General features: G+C 47.9%; 1 protein-coding gene and 1 non-coding gene across 2 annotated transcripts in view; both read right to left on the reverse strand.

Annotated features, from left to right (window-relative positions):
• Positions 1-9,214: 9,214 nt before the first annotated feature.
• Positions 9,215-9,379, reverse strand: LOC130874037 (U1 spliceosomal RNA). The gene has a single exon (XR_009057083.1). It is a non-coding gene; the product is annotated as a U1 spliceosomal RNA (small nuclear RNA).
• A 521-nt stretch (positions 9,380-9,900) lies between these two features.
• Positions 9,901-18,011, reverse strand: part of Paqr5 (progestin and adipoQ receptor family member 5) — a 77,307-nt gene continuing 69,196 nt past the window's right edge. The window contains exons 7-8 of the mRNA XM_057767951.1: positions 17,532-17,673; positions 9,901-11,018 (exon numbers count right to left, since the gene is read on the reverse strand). Coding sequence (XP_057623934.1) covers positions 10,777-11,018; positions 17,532-17,673 — 384 coding nt within the window. The 3' untranslated portion in view covers positions 9,901-10,776. The remainder of the gene's footprint in view (positions 11,019-17,531; positions 17,674-18,011) is intronic.

The raw sequence follows: 18,011 nt of genomic DNA on the forward strand, positions 1-18,011 counted from the left end.
ATTTGATTTACTTCAACATTCTCTATCATATGACTTCTCCTTTCTCATTTATGGGCTACAGAAATATTTAACACTAAAATTAAAGATTGGTTTGGACTGCAGATTATTAAAATATTTTTCTCAGTAAAATAGTAGTAAACCAACCAGAGTTGGGCCATAAACTGGGGTGGGTGTCTTTAAACAACAAATACGAAGACTTTGACGTTTTCTCATTTAAACAAGTTCCGTTTTTGTGAAAGGCTAGCTCCGAGGAAACGAAGTCTAAAGTCAACGCTCCCTCGCAGTGCAAGTGCGACCAGGATTTGGCCCGCCCGAAGAGTCTAGGAATTGTTGAGGAATGTGGGCGTGGGGGACAGAGCAGGCTAGTGGGATAGCCTGGGGACAAAGATAGCGCAAAGGGACCTGGCCTCCAGGCTAGGACCAGGGAAGGGATGCACACCGAGCTGCGGGGATTCAAGCCCGCAAAGTGCCAGCACACATCCCCGTTGCGCGCGCACTCCGGATCCTAACACCCACCACCTGCAAAGCGGTCGGCTTTGCTGAGGAAGCTCAGAAAGAATGGGCAGCCCAAAGGATGGCAACCCGGTCACCCCGAACTCGGAGCTAACCTCGCACACCAGGGTCGGCGGGCACCGGAGCGCTGCGGGTCCGGGCTCAGCTCCCGGACAAGCCCCGGTCGCAGCGAGAGGAGGGCGGCGACCCCCGCCCCGTCACCTCACCAGTCCCCTCCTTGGCCTGGTACTCACGCTGGCTTCATGACCACAGGCTCCGTGCTATCAAGACACGCGCGCAGGACGTCGGGCTCAGACCGGAGCAGAGCTGGCGGGAAAAGAAGACTGCAGACAGCGGCTGAGGGGACCCGGACTCTGTCTGTGGAGAGCCCGGCGGCGACGCTGCAAGCCAAAGTGTGCGGCCGCCCGGCGCATTTCAAACAGGCCAATCAGCGGCCGCCTGCGGCGAGGGGGCGGGGCCTCGGGAAGCACCGGCGCAGTCTGCAAGGGCGCTCGTCGCCTTAGCAACCCGACGAAAACAGCCTGAGACAGAGGAGGGTTGCACGGGAGAAAAATCCGAAAAGGGGAAATCCCGGCCGTTTGGTTCTGACGCAGAGACTGAGGTCTCCCTGCTTTTGTCCCGAGAACCTCAAAGGAAGTAAAGTTCCCGCCGGGAGTGTTCTACTCTCTGGCCGGCTGGTTTCCGGGCCACCAGACCATCTAAGTCATTATACTGCATTTTATGTTTTGTCCTTTTACAGTGAATGATACGTTTACATTTCATCTTACTTTTAATATTTATTTTGTTCTTATGAGACAAGGGTCTCATGTGGTCCACGCTGTCCTCAAACTTGCAGTGCAACCTCTGGGATGATTTTGAAGACAACACCAATTTGACAGTCAACCTTCCGTGAGTTTCCTTCTCTGGGTCCACTAGAACTTTCCTATGTATGTATGTATGTATGTATGTATGTATGTATGTATTTTTCTTTTCGTGGTGCTGGGGATGAAACCCAGATCCTCACAAATGCTAGGCAAAGGTTATCCCACTAAGCTACACACACCTAACCTTCAAATTCTTGATTGTGATGTTTCCTGGGCATTCAAAGATGAATAAAATCTATGCAGCCACCAGAACCTACTCTTGTCTTCCACGAATTGATGCTATCTCGCTTCCATCTTTGCCCCTATGCTGATGATCTTCAAGGATGTGTCCGCACCTGCGTTCTGCAACTCAAACCCTGCTCAAAGCTTCCTTTAGGACCAGCTTGGATAAGGTTAGTCCGTTTAATATCCGTAGTTTAATACCCATGTTATTGGGCATTAGTCTTTCTAATATTTGCTTTTGCAAACTGCTACAATGAATAAACCTGGACACATGCATGCTCTTTTATAAAGTAGAGGTAGGATAAATTCCCAGAAGCAGATAGCAACCTAAAAGGCTTTGCAGCCACCTGTAGGACCAATTCTAATTGATCTTAATAATAAAAACCCAGAATCAGCTATCAGGAGCAAAAGCTGAAGGACAGAGAAGTAGAGCAGTCGGCCACCAGAGAGTTCCTACTTCTACCAATGTTCAGACTGAAGGGACGATCTGTCTCTGTGAATCCTCAGACTGCTCTGAGCTCCTGCCTCCCCCTGCTTTATATTGCTCTCTGCAGCCCAGCCATATCACTCCTGTTTTTACCTCCCTAATGCTGGGACTAAAAGCGTGTGATCCCAAGTGCTGGGGTCACCTTTGTTTGAGCTCTGTTTCTCTTTTAGACAGATTCCATCTCGTGTAGCCCAGGGTGGCCTTGAACTCACAGAGATCCATCTGCCTCTGTCTCGGAGTGCTGAGATTAAAGGTGTTTGCCTTCACTGCCTCGTCTCTTTGGCTAACTAGTGGCTTAACTCTGCAATCTGATCTTCAAGCAAGCTTTATTTGTTCGATTACAAACAAAATATCACTACAGCCACCATCTTTCAAAACAGTTCCATTTGACAGCCCTCTCTCCTCTAAATCACAGGCCTAGGTGACACTCTAGAGTGATGTCATCACCCATTGCTTGAGACCCTCAGTGGGGTCCCGTGTCACCTATCACCTGTCCCTACTCCACCACACATGCTCGGGACATATCTGCCCCCTCACAGAAGTCTCTGTTGTCTCTGGTTCTTCCTCTCCTCTGAGGATGCCTCACGTCAGCAGATCTGCCCTGCAGCCTGCCACTTGCTCTGCTGATTTCTGCAGCATTCAGCTCCCAACTGACAGCCCCTGTTTACTGAGTCCTCTCTGAGCTTATCCTTCTCAGCCTGGGTAGATGGTATTGTTGCGCGCCCAGCGTTTAGCAGTGTGGGCATGGCCCCGAGGTGTGAAAGGCTGGATGGAGGTTCTCATTGAAGGACATAGGAGGGGCTCTCCCTTTGCTCCATCTACTGCTTTTCTTCCGGCTGGGTTTTCACTTCCTTGTTCCTGTCCATATTAACGCTCTCTAGCTCATTCATTTTTTTTTTTTTTGGTTTTTTTGAGACAGGGTTTCTCTGTGGTTTTGGAGTCTGTCCTGGAACTAGCTCTTGTAGACCAGGCTGGTCTCGAACTCACAGAGATCCGCCTGTCTCTGCCTCCCGAGTGCTGGGATTAAAGGCGTGCGCCACCACCGCCCGGCCTCATTCATTTTCTTAAAAGTATCAATCACCATAGCCCTGGAAGATCTGCATTTCCCTCTAGAATTAGAGATATCGACCAGGGCAAGTATGGAAAAGAGGCCAATCTATATCTGGGGGACATCTTTCTTATTTATTTATTTATTGAAAAATGTATTTTATACAATATATCCTGATTTTACTTTTCCCCGCCCTCAACTCTTCTCAGATCCTCCCGACTTCCCTACCCACCCATCTCCATGCCCTTTCTGTTTTTCTTTAGAAAACAAACAGGCAAACAAACAAAAAAAAACACTATCATATACATACAAAAGACCAAGAAGACAAAAAAAAGCCCAAACAAAGCAAAATGAGACCAAAAGTCTACAAAAATACCATTGAGTTCGTTTTGTGTTGGCCATCTACTGCTGGGTGTGGGGCCTGACCTTAAGTGTGGCTAATATATCCAGGGAGGCTCCGTTGGAGGAAACTAATTTTTCCTTTGCAAGTGGGTATCAAGTGCAGACAGCTTCTGCTTTGGGGCAAGAGCCTGTCTCCTTCCCTCTCGGCATTAGGTACCCAGCCGGCTTGTATCCCGGTAGACCCTGTGATGCTGGCCAGTCTCTAGGAGTTGATGTGTGTCAGTCCTGAAGACACCGTTTCTGTAGTCATCATCTCCTCTGACTCATACAAGCTTTCTTCCTCCTCTGCTGTGTATCCCTGAACACCAAGGGGAGGGGTTGATGAAGGCATCCTATTTAAGACCAAATGTTCTCTTCTCTTCTCTTCTCTTCTCTTCTCTTCTCTTCTCTTCTCTTCTCTTCTCTTCTCTTCTCTTCTCTTCTCTTCTCTTCTCCTGCTCTTGTCCCCAGAGATCTATCTGTTTTCCCCCTTCCCTTCCCCCTTTCCCATTCCCTTCCCCCAATTAAAAAAAAAAAACCCTCCACGTGAGCTCTGTTGTGTGCTGCGCTGCCTTTTAAATTACAACAGAGAGTATTATGCACACCACTGAGAGGGGACTGGCACTACAGATGTTTAGGACTATGTTTTGCTCAAATACAAACTCGTTTGATGGTTAATCTACAGGTAGCTAAGGCGCCCAGGTAAGCAAGCCCAGCTGGGGGAGGCGTAAAAACACCAATAACTGCTGAAGCTCAGGGTATTTGAGAAGAGAGAAAATGGAGACGGGGCTGTTGTGCAGCTCAAACCCATTTGACACACCTCAGTCACCCTGAGTGGTTGTTAATAGTTGTCTTGGAAACACTGGCTCAGGTTCCCAGGCAGCTGTACAATGAAAGATTAGATGTTTATCTTTTTCATACTCCAGAAACAAGGAATTGATCAGGTGGAGGGGCCGATATAATAAATTCACATGAAATAAATCCAGTCCCGTCAGCCACATTTCACATGAATAGCATACACAGAAAGTGAAACAGCATACACAGTGTTTTAGACTGCTTGGACTATCACCCCAGACTCACACAGCAAAGTGTGAGGACAACCCCTTCTCACCCGGGCGTGGCTTAGTAATTCTCAAACGGCATTCCAAACACTCAGGGACTGAGCAAGTCAGAAAGTACACTGTAGCAGGGTGGCTAAGCAGAGCAGGTCTCCCACTGCTGCAGAAGGGGTTCTAAGCATCAGAAGGTGGAGGCTGGTGGGGGGGGATGTTTGCTGTACTTGGCAACATGTTTCTGAATTCAAAACTGAGATGGCTAAACTTGTAATGAATCTTGACCCCAAGCCAGATGACCTAGGTTTGATTGCAGGACCCCCATGGAGAGAAGCAATTCCTGCAAGTTTACAGGCCCGCATGCGTGTGCCCCCCCACCCACTAAATAAATGCAACTTTGAAAAAGAAAAGTAGACCGGGCGGTGGTGGCGCATGCCTTTAATCCCAGCACTCGGGAGGCAGAGGCAGGCGGATCTCTGTGAGTTCGAGGCCTAGTCTACAAGAGCTAGTTCCAGGACAGGCTCCAAAGCTACAGAAAAATCCTGTCTCAGTGAAAAAAAGAAAAGAAAAGTAGACTATAATAGTGCTTATTAACCTCCCACCTGCAACCTCTCACCCTCTCCACCCAGGGCAGTGAGAAGAAAACCCAGAGGCTGTGCTATTATTACTGAGCTAATTCGCTAACTCAGGTGTTTCTGAGAAAATTGTGATAAGGATGTTATTATGTAGCTCAAGCTGGCCTCTAACTGGTGATCTTCCTCCCCCTTGACACCCAAGTGCTAGAGATTATAAATGTCCCATTTTATAAAAAAGTCACCTGACTCAAGCCTGGTCAATCATGTGTTTAATCTCAGCACATAGTAAGTTCCAGGCCAGCAGTAGCAATTAGGAAGGAATCAACAGTACAATCAGTATTAAAAAAAAATCTGTTTCAAGATTTGTTTGTTGGGGGGGCGGTTAAGACAAGATTTCTCTGTGTAACCCTGGCTTGTCCTGAAACTTACTCCGTAGACCAGGTTGGCCTCAAACTCACAGAATCTGCCTGCCTCTGTCTCCCAAGTTCTGGAATTAAAAGATTAAAAGCATGCACCACCACTGCCCTGCAAGATTTATTTTTAACTGTGTGTGTGTGTGTGTGTGTGTGTGTGTGTGTGTGTGTGTGTATGAGTACCTAAAAAGACTATAAAAGGACATCAGATCCCCTGGACTACAGTTCCAGGTGGTGGTGAAGTACCTAATGTGGGTGCTGATAACCAAATTCAGGTCCTTTGCAAAGACAACATGCCCTTACACATTTGGTGTAGGAGGTTCTTCTTTCTATGTGTTGCTTTCATTGGTTGAATAAGAAAACTGCCTTGGCCTTTTGATAGGGCAGCACTTAGGTGGGCAGAGTAGACAGAACAGGATGCTGGGAAGGAGGCAGGCAGAGAGAGCTGCCATGGAGTCACCAGACTCAGACATGCTGAATCTTTCCCAGTAAGCCACAACCTCATGGTGACATACAGATTATTAGAAATGGCTTAATCAAGATGTGAGAGTTAGCCAATAAGAGGCTAGAACTAATGGGCCAGGCAGTGTTTAAATGAATACAGTTTCTGTGTAATTATCTCGGGTTAAGCTAGCTGGGCGGCAGGACTCTGCCCAATCACCTCGTACAACAAACATTAATTTTTATTTTCGTGTGTGTGTGTGTGTGCCTGTTTGTTTGTATGTGCACCATGTACATGCCATGTCTACAAAGTCCAGAAGAGGGCACTGTATCCTCTGATACTGGAGTTACAGATTACTGTGAGCTTCTGTGTAGGTGCTAGAACCCAAACCTGGGTCCTCCGCAAGAGCAGCAAGTGCTCTAAATAGGTGAGCCATCTCTCAAGACTGCATAAAGGTCTTGAAATACGTGTTTTGTTTTTTTTTCTTCGTAGGTCTTACAGTGAGGTTAATTTTTGAGCTGGGTCCTGGGTTCCATTCCTAGCAACATAAGGCGGGAATCCCCTGAGGATTTTTCTGAATAGCCGGTATCCAGCACCCCTCCCTCCTTGCATCTCATATGTCAGCATGCTTAGGCCTGAGAGTGTTTGTTTCACATGGCTGGGCAACATTTTTACAGGATGAACTAAGGTATCTTTGAGCTCCTTTTGATCCATTCTTCAGGGAGGCCAAAGCAAAGCCTGCTCTAGAAAGCTGATGCTCAGACAAGATGGCAGCTGAGAAGTGTCTTGCCTGAGGTACTATTACAAAACTCCAAGCATTCCCTGCACTTAGAAAGGAGCACAAGAAGGCCCTCGGGCAATCTCTCAGAGAAAATTCAGAACCTCTTCAGAATTCATCATTGTCTTCCCAAGTGCATTTCAACATTTCTGGAAGGAATGGCCTGGCTCCTCTCCTTCCAATAAGATAGCCCTCGCTGGCCCCAAGGCCAGAAATGTCTGTCCAGTGCTTGCGAGCCAGCCTGGCTCCTTCCCTCCCTGAATGAAGCCTCTCCTGAGCTGTTGCTTATCAGATGGGCTGTGCAATTCAGTGGGCTACCTCTCTCCCCAGCACCCTGGGTCTGTTTCCTTCACAGGACTGATCTTTTCTGGATTTATCTACTAGTGCTATGTTCACAAGAGCAGGCCTGGAAGGTTTGGTTTTGTTCACTTCTGTCTCCAGAGTGTCAACACTATACCTGTTTTGTTGGTATTATTTGCTTTTTAAAGATTCATTTTATATGTGTGAGTGTTTTGGCTATGTCTGCATCATGTTCATGCAGAGCCCGTGGAAACCAGAAGGCCTCAAAACCTCTAGAACTAGAGCAGCGGTTCTCAACCTTCCTAGTGCTGTGGCCCTTTATTTAATAGAATTCCTCATGTTGTGGTGACCCCCCAACTATAAAATTGTTTTTGTTACTTCATAACTATAATTTTGATACTGTTATATATTGTACTCTAAATATCTGTGTTTTCTGCTAGTCTTGGACAACACCTGTGAAAGGGTTGTTCAACCCCAAAAGACGTTGAGAAACACAGAACTAGAGTTATTATTCAGTTGCCTAATGAATCTCAGACTGGCCTCAGACTGTGTAGCTGAGTATGATGTGACTCTCCTGTCCCCATATCCCAAATGCTGGGATCATAGACATTTAACACCATGCCCAGTATATGCAGTGCTGGGTATCAAAGCCAGGGCCTGATGCGTGCCAGGCAAAAACCACCATCTGAGCCCCATGCCCAGTCCAATTTTATACCTTTTCTTTCCACCATAAAATTGGGACTGTGAAAATGCCACTAACAATGTTACATTGCTATTAAAGAACAAAATTGATTGTGCAGTTTGTAATTAATGTAACAAAATTTACCAGCCCATATAATTGTATCAGTCTCCCTTCCTGGGGAGAAGTAAATATATAATAAAATAATCAAACCATATTTCTTGACCACTCACATCCAAAATATGTTGGCCCTTGTCATGAAAGAACGAGACTGTGAGCTACTGGCAAGGCCATTGACATGGCTGAGCTGCCTAATCCTGAGAGGGTATAGGACAGAGGGTATTCCAAGTCGGCAAAGGGACCCAGCTCTGTGATGGATGACCCCCAAAGTCACTACCAAGTACAAATCATGGGTTGATGGGCTTCTCTTAAACTTTGCTTTGTATCAGCATTTCTGGACTTCTGAAACCCTATAAAATCCTGAACTTTAATTACTAATGCAACAAACAAGGAATTGCCATGTTTGATACCACGAGCCTAAATAACAGAGCTTCTCCAAAGACAATAAATGAATCCAGAACAGAGCTGCAATGACTGCACCCATGCTGTGGGAAATTACATGCACATTAGGAGTCTAGGCAAGGGTGAGTGTGCCAAGACTCTCTCATCCATGCTGATGCATGTGGCATCACCGTGTCTACCTCCATGGCTTCCACATTGCTGAGAAGGGACCTCTCACTAAACCTCTACATTTAGATAGACTACCTGGCCAGTTAGTTCCCAGTGCTGGGGTTACAGGCACATGAACCACACCTAGGTTTCCATGGTGCATACTGGGGAATCTGAACTCACTTTGATGCTTGCACAGTAAACACTGAACCCACTGAGCCATTCCCAGCCCTATAGTGGGATATTTTAAAGGCAAAATGAGAAGGATGCTATGTTGCATATGAATACAGTAATATTTGGTTCAGAGCATCAATAACAAGGGCAACATTGGCCCCAGGGCAGGCAGGCAGCTATTGGTAGACGGCCCTGCACAAGTATTTTTTGTGTAAGACTGCCAAGATCATTCACAAGGTTGTGGCTCTTAGCAGAGTTCTGTTGGGGGTGTGTGTGATGTTATTATCTTTAAGAAGGGGGTTATTTGGGTTTATTGTTCTAGAAGGGATATGGTAGGGAAGGTATGGATCCTGAATGTGAGGCTGACCCAGCAGTCAGGAAGATGGCTGACCTCATTTCATCCACACACAGGAAACAGAGAGCTTTAAATCAGCATGCATGCCTGAGTGCCTCTCCTTCAAGCCTCCTGGCTTTATCTTCTTTTTAGTCTAGATTTGATCCACAAGACTTCATTTTTATTTTAACCACTTTAAAAAATATTATCGACAGTAGAAAACTCTGGAAAGAATACAAGGATTTACACATAGATGGCGGGTTACAGAAACTCCCCCCACCCCATATAGGAGAGCACAAATGAAGTCCCCCACTACCACAAATTATGCAGTCGAGTCTCCCCACATTTGAGGAAATCACAGGGGTCAACACATCCGGAGAGCAATGGCCAAGCCTCACCCTGGGAAAACCACCTTTGGAATCATGGTATCTCCCCAGGTGCTGGAGCTTTGATCAAGCTGTAAATGAAAGACACAACAAATGTCTTTAGCTTTTGCTCCCTGCCCTCCTGTGTTGGAGTCCTCATGTGGATGTGATCTTATCCACATTTTCTCTACAAAATCTGCATTTAACGTAGGAAAAGTAGAAGCCCTAGGTTCACCCCAGGAAATGCATGTCACAGGCTTACCTGGGGATTCCTTCACAGGAAAGTTCGAAGACAGGATATTTGACTGAACCATTGGTGAGATCTTCAACACCCTCTGCACAGATTCTAAGTCTGGCAGCATACTGGGCATGCTTAAACAGTGTCAGGCATGTGACATATCCAAAGACAACTCCTTCATGGCTTGAAAAGGTGACAGGGGCCCTACCAGTTGAGATGATACACTTAGCTCCAGAGGTCAACACATTTTATCTCCACTATGGAATACTTTGCAGCAGGGCCTGGATATCGAACGCCTGTTGTCAGGCTTGACAGCAAGCTTCTTAAATTATTGACCCATCTCTCATCTGGGGAAGAAGTTTAGCTATACAGAATTTATCAAATGCAGCCAATTTAATTTTAAACATTAATATAAAAATCAGAAAGGCAGCCAGGCAGTGGTGGCTCACGACTTTAATCCCAGCAGGCAGACAGGTCTCTGTGAGTTCAAGGCCAGCCTGGTGTACAGACAGAGTTCTAGGACAGGCTCCAAATCCAAAGCTACAGAAAAACCATGTCGCAAAAGGGGGGGGGGCAGGGCAGGACAATATGCTTAATTCGACTTTAAATTGAGAACTGTATTTTTTTAGAGACAGAATCTCCTGTATCCAAGGATGGTCTCAAATCACTAAGTATCTGAACTTCTGGTCATCTGATTCTACTCCTCTGGTGCTGGGATTATAGGTATGCACCATCAGGTCAGGTTCCTGCTTCACTAAGGAGCAAAACCAGGGACTTAGTCTAGTGGTACATGACACATGCCTATAATCTCAGCCCTGAGGAGTCAGGAGCCAGCCTGGTCTACACAGTAAATTCCAGGACAGCCTGAGCTACATAGTGAGACCTTATCTCAAACAAATAAAAACAGCCAAAACCAACCAAACAAAAACAGGCCTTTGTATATTGTAGGCAAGTATTTACCAACTGAGCTGCATCCCCATCTCCTAAACACTCCGTTTTAAATAAGTTTAAAACTTAGTATTTCAATAAGTTGCGTTGTCCAGGACTTAAGCCCATGTTCTTCTCCTTTTTACAGAACACTTACAGAATCAGTGCATGTGTGGAGAACTCTCCCCAGGTTAGATGCTTTTTTTGATACGAGCCCATTAAAAAGCGTCAAGACATCAGTCACTACAAATACTTTTGGCCACGGTAAGCCGGCACCACACCAGTGACTTAACACTGACGCCTGGCGTGTTGTAAATCACGTTTCCTTTTCATGTAATTCAGGCTCAGGGATCCGATAGAGAGCAGCTGAGAAATAAATAATGTTGCTGAGGCTGAAGACAATGCACAGAAGCAAGGCTGCTGCTATCTGGGGCAAGGAGAAGGGTCTGGAGGTGGCCAAAAGCCACTCCTTCCTTAGAGTCTTATCCAGCAGGATGGCTTCCATCTGCAAGTGTGTGGCCAGGATCACGCACACATGGAACAGCTGGTGACTGTGACCTGTGGAAAAAACACAAAAGGTTGTCAAGATTACCAGTCCGAACCAGAGAAACGGCTCAGTGGGTGAAGGCTCCTGCTGCCAAGCCTGGTAGCCTGAGGGTCACTGCTGGGACCCTCAGAGAGTATACATCCCTGGGAATTATCCTCTGACCTCTGCATTTGGCTTGTGTACATCCGTGTATACACACACATGCTCAGAATAAATTAAGTGCCGGAAGTCATCAATCAAAAGGTGTATGGACGCAGGCTATGATATGTATGCTAAAAATGGGATAGCTAAATCCAAGCAGCCAGACAAGGGATCACACATATGATTTTATTTGTTTGTTTCTTTATTTCAGTGCTGATAGTTTTCTGAGACAGGGTCCCAGGTAGCCCAGACTTGAGCTGAGGATGACTTTGAACTTCTGATCCTCCTGTCTCCACTTCCTGAGTGCTGGGATTACAGGCTTCTATAACAATACTTATTTTATAATTTCACGTCTAAGAAATGCTTAGAGAGGTCGGTGAAAGACAGCCACAGGCCCTCCTGGATCGTCACTGACCCGGACTGGCTGAAGACACCCACAGGCCTGCAGTGCCAGGCAGACAGACCCCATTATGATGAGCAAATAAATGGTGGAGAAATGGGAGAGAGAGAGAAAACGACTGGTGTCTGTGCTGCCGAAAGAGGAGGAACTGCAGAAGCAAAGGTAGTCAGAAACAAGCTACTGTAGGTGCCATGGTGACGTCTGATCTTGGCCTGCTGCCAAAGGCCATGGTCCTACCCCAGCAGAGTAATTGATAACCCAGTCTGTGTTGACATCCGTGGTCCATGTTACCACCAAAGGCCACACTGATGCTCCAGGGTGTGGGCCACCACTTGTGGCCATGTTGGTGTCTGAGGACTGTGCCACCACAGGGGCCAGGCTGAGCTGAGGTGGCCCGTGCTGCCACTTGGCGCCTTGGTATTATCAGGACCACAGCTGCAGCTGACGGTCATGTCTGGGTTCATGACCCTACTGCAGCCAGGGTCTGTGTTGCTATCCATGCTTCAGTTAACACTGAAGACCAAAAGGATGCCCAGGGTCTAGCCTGACACCTGAGGCCATGTTGGTGTACGAGTGCTATGCTCCAGCTGGTCCATACTTATCTGAGTGGCCTACACTGCCACCCAAAGCCATGGTGACATCTGGGTCCAAGCTGCTGCCAAGAATTAACATAAACCATGGACATCAGCATTGACCATGGCTGCGGTAGAATCATAGACCCAGATATGACCCTTGGCTCAAGATACCACAGGGGACTGTAGGAACTATGCATGCTGAAACCCAAGGGCCGTGCTGAGCCAGCACCACTCATCACTGTCCCCAAGAGAGCTGGCTACTGCCATAGAATAGTTAGTTCTGACCCTCACAAGAGAGCTGGCCCCACCCTTCACCATGGGTATGGAAGAGCCACCCTAATTACCAACACCAGTATAGAAGAACTGGCCCCTCACCTGAGGGGCAGCCCCAGCAGCCCAGAATGACCAAATCAGCTACCATGCAGACCACATTCAGGGCTTTGAGCTGGCCCGCCCCAGCACCTACACCATGAAGAGACTGGTCCTACAGAACCATGGCTGCAGAATCTCCATGACATGGGGAAATGGTGGGACGGGATATCCGGCGGGAGTTTGGGTGAGGATCCAGTTTTGATGGTGTACCAGAAGCCAGAGGGCTTGGACCACACCAGCAACACATTACAGTCAGCACAAGGAAAGTGGAATGGACAAAAGCGTACACTGTGTGACACACTGCAGCACCCAGTGCCACTAAGATGTGTGCGAAAGATGGGAGGAGCAGAGTGGGGTTTTTGTTGTTGTTTTTCTGTTTTGTTTTGAATTAATTTTTAAAATTTTTTGGGGGGGAACCCTATGGGGGTGAGAGTGGATATGGAGGGACTAGAAAATGAGTGGGACTGGGGTTTATGATGTGAAATTCCCAAAGAATCAATAAAAATTATGTTTAAAAGAAATAAATGCTTAGAAAGGACCTGGGAGATGGCTCAAGACCGTTTGCTAAGCAAACATGAAAACTTGAGTTCAGATCCCTCGCACTCGTATAAAATGACAGGCGTGCTCGGGCATGCTCGGGCATGCTCAGGCATGCTTCTAAACCCAGTGCTGTGTGGACACAGGAGGCTAGCTGGCGTTTGCTGGTTTTCAGCCAAGCTACTGGTTCAGTGAGAGATTAAGGCAATAAGACAGAAAATGATAAAGAATGACAGGCTCCTGACATCTTCCTCTAGCCGCGGACTGCAGACACATGCACTCTCTCTCTCTCTCTCTCTCTCTCTCTCTCTCTCTCTCACACACACACACACACACACACACACACACATTAATATGAACACATACAAAAAAATTTTAAAACTTAAAAATGTTGAGAATAGATGAAGCTATAGCAGAGGGTAGAAATGGGAATTCTCCCTGCCTGGGCAGAAGGTTTTATACTGGAATGGTCGACATGTCCCAAATGAATTTGCACTTTGGTGCATATACTAGAGGAATTACACATCATTGTTTTTGGTTCGTATTTGTGACAGTTTCTTGCTGTGGAGCTCAGGCTAGCTTTAGAACTAACTACCATGGGCCTCTTGTTCCAGCCTTCAAAGCACTGGGACCACAGGTGTGCCTGTCCCCAGCTGCTGGAAGCAACATTGATTTGTGACTTGACAGTGTGGTAGTAGATAGTCAAACATACTTGTGGTAGCTGGTCTTAATTGTGCACTTGTTGGGGTTCAGAGTCAGTCTAGGAGACATCTCCCCGTGTGTGTGTGTGTGTGTTTCCAGAGAGAATTAACCAAGGGGTAGGTCTGCCTTCTAAGGGAGCGGCATCTTCCAGTGAAGTTATTTGTAACTGAAGCGGTGTCCCCTGCCTCCCTCCTCAGCAAATGCATCTCTTGCTGTTGCCACCGTCCTCTGCCATCAGGACTCCAGCTTCTTCAGCCTTCCAGTGTGGACTGACTGCCAGCTCCACAGGCGACTATCAGGCCCATAGACCCAGTTTTGAACTACTCATGCATCCAGCTTTGTAGATTGAGCACCCAGCAGCTTCTCTGCCTCTCTTGCAGGCTGTCAGCCACTGTTGGACTACCCAAACTCCAACCTAGTAAGCCCTATATCATATGTGTGTGTATGTGTGTGTGTGTATATATATATATATATACATACATACATACACATATACATACATATATACATACAGAGTTCTGTTCTAGAGAATCTGGCCTAATATAACTCCTTACTATATTTATTCTTAGAAATTAATATGAGAAAACTAGGAAGGTTAGATGAGCAAAATTCTTTCTCTAAAGCACCTTATCCATCAGCCCCCTTTTCCAAGTGAAAATGTGGGCACCCTGCTCTTCCAGGGCTTCAGTTCTGACTTCTGCTGCACTGGAAGAGCCAGAGTTTTCCATCCGTCCCTTCCCAAGTGTTCTTTTTTTTTTTGGTTTTTCGAGACAGGGTTTCTCTGTGGTTTTGGAGCCTGTCCTGGAACTAGCTCTTGTAGACCAGGCTGGTCTCGAACTTACAGAGATCCGCCTGCCTCTGCCTCCTAAGTGCTGGGATTAAAGGTGTGCGCCACCACTTCTTGCCTCAACTTCTGGCTAATTAGAGACATTACCAGGAGCTCTCGCTCCAGGATGCCATGCTGGACTGAGCTCACCAACTGCACAATCAAGTGGGCAGGAGCCCAAGCAGGAGGGGCAGAAGTAGGCAGGGCCATGAGGAAAGGTCCAGGCTTAGGGAAATGACACAGAAAGCAGGACGAGAAGATGGTGCTCTTCACGACTGAACTGCCTCTGAGCCGTTTACATGCTGAAGTCCAACCTGTGGCCCTCTTTGGAGAGACAGTTAAGTTTCAGTGAGGTCACTGGGGTGGGCCCTAATCCACTGGACATGATCTATACTGAGGAAGAATCCCATGAAGACCGTGGAAAGGTACCAAGGCCAAGGGAAGTACGAAGACAGCATCCTACTGACAACTACATCTCAGACTGTCAGCCTGCTGAGTGGGAGAAAACAGTGCTCTGTTGTGCAGGCCAGTCACACTTGCATGCAGTTCTTCCCTTTGTGGGAACTGCAGGCCTAAGAAACCAATACAGCATGGCTGTTAAATAAGACTTCTCCAGATACCTATATCCAGGTACGGTGGTAGCTTCTTGTACTCAGCACTCTTTAAGCAGGGACAGAAAGGTCATGAGTTCAAGCCCAGTTTGGGCTACATGAGTTGAAGGCCACCCTCCACTACGTATTGAGATCCTATCTAAACAAAAGTTTATAAAAAGGGTGAGAGAGAGAGAGAGAGAGAGAGAGAGAGAGAGAGAGAGAGAGAGAGAGAGAGAGAGAGAGAGAGAGAGAGAGAGAGAGAGAGAGAGAAGGCTCTGTGGGAAAGGCACCTTCCATCAAGCCTGACCACTTGAGTTCAATACCCTGGACCCACGTGGTAGAAAGTGAGAACTTGTTCCTGCTAGTGGTCCTTTGACCTCTAACTGCCCGAAGCATCACACACAAACTCATGAAATAAATTAACATGAAATTAAAAAAAAAAACAATGCATGAAAAGTTCAGTACGGCACCGCAAAACCCATTTCAGGCTCTAGGGGGCGCCTGACCACAGCACCTCCACTTCTGGCAGGAGCAGAATCAGGATTTTTGAACTCTAGCAAGCAAGCCTGCTGCTTCCCTTCAGCCCCAGCATCTGTCCCGGGAGGAAGGTGAGTAGATGGCACCCAGCCTTAGTGGAGGGCTGTACCCAACACTCCGAATGAGTGTGGTGCAGGCAAGTGGCGTCTGCCGCAGCTGTGACACGGTGCCAAAAACAGATCCCTGACTCGGCACCATTCACTAAACCCGTTTCCATTAGAGAGATGAGCAGCAGCTGTGCCACCAGCAATGGGAGCATCTGAAAGGGCCCCACCGGGAAGAGTGGCACCAACTAAGCCACCTACCAGGTCTCGGGAATTTCCTGTAGGCCAGAGCTAACCAAGGCCAGGAAAGCACCCTCCCCTATCACACAGGCGGTTTTCTGCTGTGTATCTTTAGGCCTGAGAGGACAGGACTAAATGGGACTAAATGAATAAATAAAACGTGGAGAAGCCAGAGGGCTGGCAAAATAATGGCCCAGTCTGTGCCGCGCCCCTGCCCGCCACTGTGGTCCCCAGCTCTCATCCACAGGTGTCGCTGGGTGCTAGGCAGAGGCCTGGGACCTCTAGCTCCTGGCCTCTGATCCTGTTCTCTCTAGAATAAGTGCTCTAAGAATTTCGCTGGAGGCAGTCCCTTCTAGTAGGACAAAGAGGAAAGAGGCTCTAATCAGATCACAGAGCCTATCTGGCTCCATCTCTAAAGTGAGTGGAGAGGATGCTCCAGGCAGGGGCAAAAGTGGCTAGGGGAGGACCCAGGTGCTTGCTGTGGTGGGGACAGTAACTGACTTTTTGAGTCTCATAGTATCTAGTTAAGAAACTTTTGTGCCAAAGGCTTGTCCCCTCCTACAGAAGCCACCCAAAGGGGCTGTGATGGCTAATATGGTCAACTGAAGTCTCTGCGTGTGTCTGTGAGGGAGTTTCTACACTGGGCCAACTAGGTGAGAAGGCCTGCCATTCCATGGGCTGGGGTCCTGGGCCAGAAACAAAGAATGCAAGCCCCGAGAGCACCAGTCTCTCTCTCTCTCTCTCCCCTTCCTGACTATGGACACAAAATGACCTGCTGCTTCCCGCTCTGCCACCATGCCTTCCCTTTCATGGTGGGGTACACCCTCAAAGCTAAACCAAAATAAACCCTTAAAGGACCCCACCCATCCTGCTCTGGAGAAAGCGGAAGGGAACACTGCAGCAGCTAGGAGCTCCTGTGCTCTGACACCGCTGGCGATCACGTGCCCTCTCAAGTCATACTTAGCTTCCTTGAGTGTCACATGACCTCAGTGAGTGCTGCTGGCCTTGCCCCAGCTTTGGAGTTCTTGGGTCAGGAGGTCTGAGTTTGGGTGCAGAAGTTGCGGCCTCGGTCAGGGATACACCTGGGACCCGCAGCTCCACAAGACCCAAGGCCCTCCGCTCACCATGTTTAAGACAGACTGTCCTCTGTAAGCTGCCTGCTGTCTGGGACCTCAGTCACTAGCAAGCCCATCTTCCCTCTTCCTCTCTGTGGCTGCCCCCACCCATGTTCATACTGTACTGGGAAGTCAGACTCCGGGTGCCAACATTATGGTTGCTCACTGGAATGCTTCAGGGTCCTGCACCTACCTGTTCCCATCCTCCCTGTCTCTGGCAGTGCAGTAGCAACACAAATGATGGCTTCGGTCAAGATATAGGTCACTGCTGTCCCTGTCACTCACCATGCCCTATGCCTGGGTGACTCCCTCTAGGGTCACTCCTCCCCAGGTCCCCTGCCTGGTGGCTGTATACACATTACATTGTCAAGGATCTCCCCACCCCAGCTGAGAGTCACCCCCTGGTTCAGGGTCACCCCTACCCCTGCCCCACCCCACTCACCGATGTAGTCAAAGCGTCCAGGAGCCAGTCGCTCCGGCAGGTGAGCAGAGTACAAGAAAGAGGCCAGGAGGGTCATGACCATGTGCTTCTGGTGATACAAGATGGCTTCATTTCTTGAACTCTCTCCTGGGAACAGGAAGAGCTGCAGGTGTTTGGAAAAACAAAACAAAGCAAAAGACCTTGATAAGCCAGATGGTAGGTCTTTCTCCAACCTACACCTCTCAGCACACCAGCACAAGCTCCTCAGGCCCAGGCCTTGCCTCCTCAGGATCATGGCCTGAACAAGGGAAGTGTGGGGAGGAGAGGAAGGGAGATAGAAGAGAAGAGGCCCGATAGAGATGAGCAGTAGGTGGCGCACGCCTCTAATTCCAGCACTTGGGAGGCAGAGGCAGGCAGACCTCCAAGTTCAAGACCAGCCTGGTTTACAGAGCAAGTTCCAGGACAGCCAGAGCTAAACAAACGAAGAAGAAGAAGAAGAAG

The sequence above is a fragment of the Chionomys nivalis genome, chromosome 4 (assembly GCF_950005125.1).
Source record: "Chionomys nivalis chromosome 4, mChiNiv1.1, whole genome shotgun sequence".
NCBI classification, from domain to species: Eukaryota; Metazoa; Chordata; class Mammalia; order Rodentia; family Cricetidae; genus Chionomys; species Chionomys nivalis.